This window comes from Narcine bancroftii, chromosome 3, assembly GCF_036971445.1.
Source record: "Narcine bancroftii isolate sNarBan1 chromosome 3, sNarBan1.hap1, whole genome shotgun sequence".
NCBI lineage: Eukaryota > Metazoa > Chordata > Chondrichthyes > Torpediniformes > Narcinidae > Narcine > Narcine bancroftii.
Genome location: NC_091471.1, coordinates 162622513 through 162625016, shown reverse-complemented (window position 1 = coordinate 162625016; position 2504 = coordinate 162622513). Strand labels below are relative to the sequence as shown.

The 2504-nt window shown below is 48.0% G+C and overlaps 1 protein-coding gene across 1 annotated transcript; it reads left to right on the top strand.

The window, feature by feature from the left end:
• The first annotated feature begins 305 nt into the window (after positions 1-305).
• On the top strand, positions 306-1160 carry atoh1a (atonal bHLH transcription factor 1a). The gene has a single exon (XM_069922829.1). It carries the CDS (start codon positions 306-308, stop codon positions 1158-1160), a length of 855 nt encoding a protein of 284 aa, XP_069778930.1.
• The last annotated feature ends 1344 nt before the right edge of the window (positions 1161-2504 follow it).

Below are 2504 nucleotides of genomic sequence, written 5' to 3'. Positions count from 1 at the left end.
CACCCGGCAGCGCAGAGAGAAAAAAAAGCGGTGCTTTGATCCCGGCGGCGCGTGCCACATTTAAAGGCGGTCGCGGTCCGTCTGCAGCAACAGGAGAAGATTTACCTGCACACTTCTTGGAGGTGCGTGCCAGAGTGCCTGTGCGGACAGTGTTTGTTGTGCAATTGTAGTTGACCTGCAGACACGCGAGAACCAAAGGCACCAGCGCTTGAAGCAGTAACACAACTTTCTGCGTTTATTTTTCTCTCCCATTTACTTAATTTGAATTTCTTCCCTGCTCGACTCTTTACAATAATTAGTTTGTAATGAGCCAGATGCATTCGGAAGACTGGACGGGAATGAAGGAGCTGGTGGCTGGCAGGTGCGTGCAGCAGAATGCTCCAGGTTATCCACCCCCGGCGGCTGTGGCTTCGCTCTCCCTCCTGGATACCGACCCGAGAGGTTGGCTTGCACCCAGTTTGCAAAGTACCTGCCCGGCTCACGGGGACTACCTGGCACCTGGACCGTCGGACGAGTTACTGCTGCTAGGGCCCAGAGTGGAGTTGGAACCGCCGCTACCGTGTAAGAGTCCACAGCTCAAAGTGCGGGAGCTTTGCAAACTGAAGGGCGTGGGTTTGCAGGAGTTGGGCTGCAGGCAGCGGGCGCCGCCGAGCAGGCATGTGAGCGGCGTGCAGAAGCAGAGGAGGCTGGCGGCCAACGCGAGGGAGAGGAGGAGAATGCACGGCTTGAACCACGCCTTCGATCAGCTCCGAAACGTCATTCCATCGTTCAACAACGACAAGAAGCTCTCGAAGTACGAGACTTTGCAGATGGCGCAGATTTACATCAGCGCCCTGGCGGAGTTGCTGCAAGGAGGGAGCGAGCCGGTGGCCAAGGGCGAAACTTCGTCCCGGGCTCCAGGCATCGCTACCCCAGGCTGCAGGCGTCACCCGCATCCCGGCTTCCCCGTGCAATTCTCCTTTCAGGAAGGGGGGCCCCTTGATCTGTCACAGGAAGAATTGGCCGCCCAGCACAGCAGCAAGACGTCCCCCAGCTCTCACCGGAGTGACGGCGAGTTCTCCCCGCACTCCCACTACAGTGACTCCGAGGACGTCCCGTTGGATCTGCAGAGCGAGGACGAGGAACTCTCTGGACTGCGACAATCCCAAAATTACCAATAAATGCAACAAGTGCAAGGGGGGGGGGGGGGGAATAATCTGTCTTCCACGACTCTGGGGTTTTATTTTCGTTTTGCTCTGATCCTCAATGCTAATAGAATATTTTTGGGGTTTTAATGTAAAAATGCTAATTTTATACGAATTCCATATGATGTTTCTTGCAATGCACGCACTTTATATAAAAAAAACAGCCCGAGAAGTGAAACTGCCAATTTCTATCGTTGAAATATTTAAGTAGCAAACTTGCATTACGGTGTTTTATATATAGATTATATATATATATATATATGTATGGTTCGCGATGTGTTCAGCATTTTGTCTTCCGGTCGTTTTCTGTGTCTTGGCGGCTGGAAATATAGAATTATTATTTATTGCTAATTGAAGTGTGTATTTTCGATCGCTTGTTCCGTTCAATTACGTGTGTGTGTGTCTGTGTGTGTGTGTAAATAGGAATAATTATCCCCAAAAAATCCAAGCGCGCAGATGGAAAAATGCATCGTTTTAAATGAAAGTTTCGTTTAAATTTAGCAACCCTTCGCCACCGTTTGTGTACTGTTGCTTCGAGATTTTTTAAAAATATGAAATAAATGAATCTGAAAATACGCATTTGGAGTACTTGTTATTTGCTTACCATCTTTAAATGCATGTTAGCTGAGTAGTTTGTTGCTATGGAATTAATTATCGAATAAATGTAGGGATTTTGTGTCATTTTTAACCACGTGAGTCAGATTTTGGGAGTGACCACTGATGAGAAGTTGTCCTGATTCGGGATGGCCACCATGAATAAGGTGGGCCGAATAGCCGTTTTCCAATCTTTGTACCCGAGAGAGGCAGTTGCCACTGACAAAGCCCGTGTTTATTCCCAAGAGCCACGGGTCGGTCTGGAATCGCATTTCTAAAGGATCTCTGTCCGAAACGTTGATTGACCATGTCCCGCCATGGATGCTGCCTGGCCCATAGAGCAGCTCCATCTGCTCTTCGTTAACTCGAGCTTCCAGCATCTGCAATTATTGAGAGTTGTCCTTTACTGCCCCGGAAGATGCTTGGAAGTAAACTAATAAAATGCTAATAATTACACTCAAAAAAAATTCTGCATTCTAATTTGAATTGAAACAGGGTTTTTTTGGAAGTCACAAATGGTAAAATTAATTTGAACTCCTATAACTATCTACCCATTGCAGATAACAGTGTGTGTGTGTGAAAGAGAGAGATGCGACGAACAAGTCGCCGGTGATCCGCTGATCGTAAAGGGGAACCTTGCACCTCCCATTTTAGTTCAGTGTTTTGCACGGATTGGATCAGGCGATGCATTTGTGCATGGAAAATAAAACCGCGCAGTTACTGGAT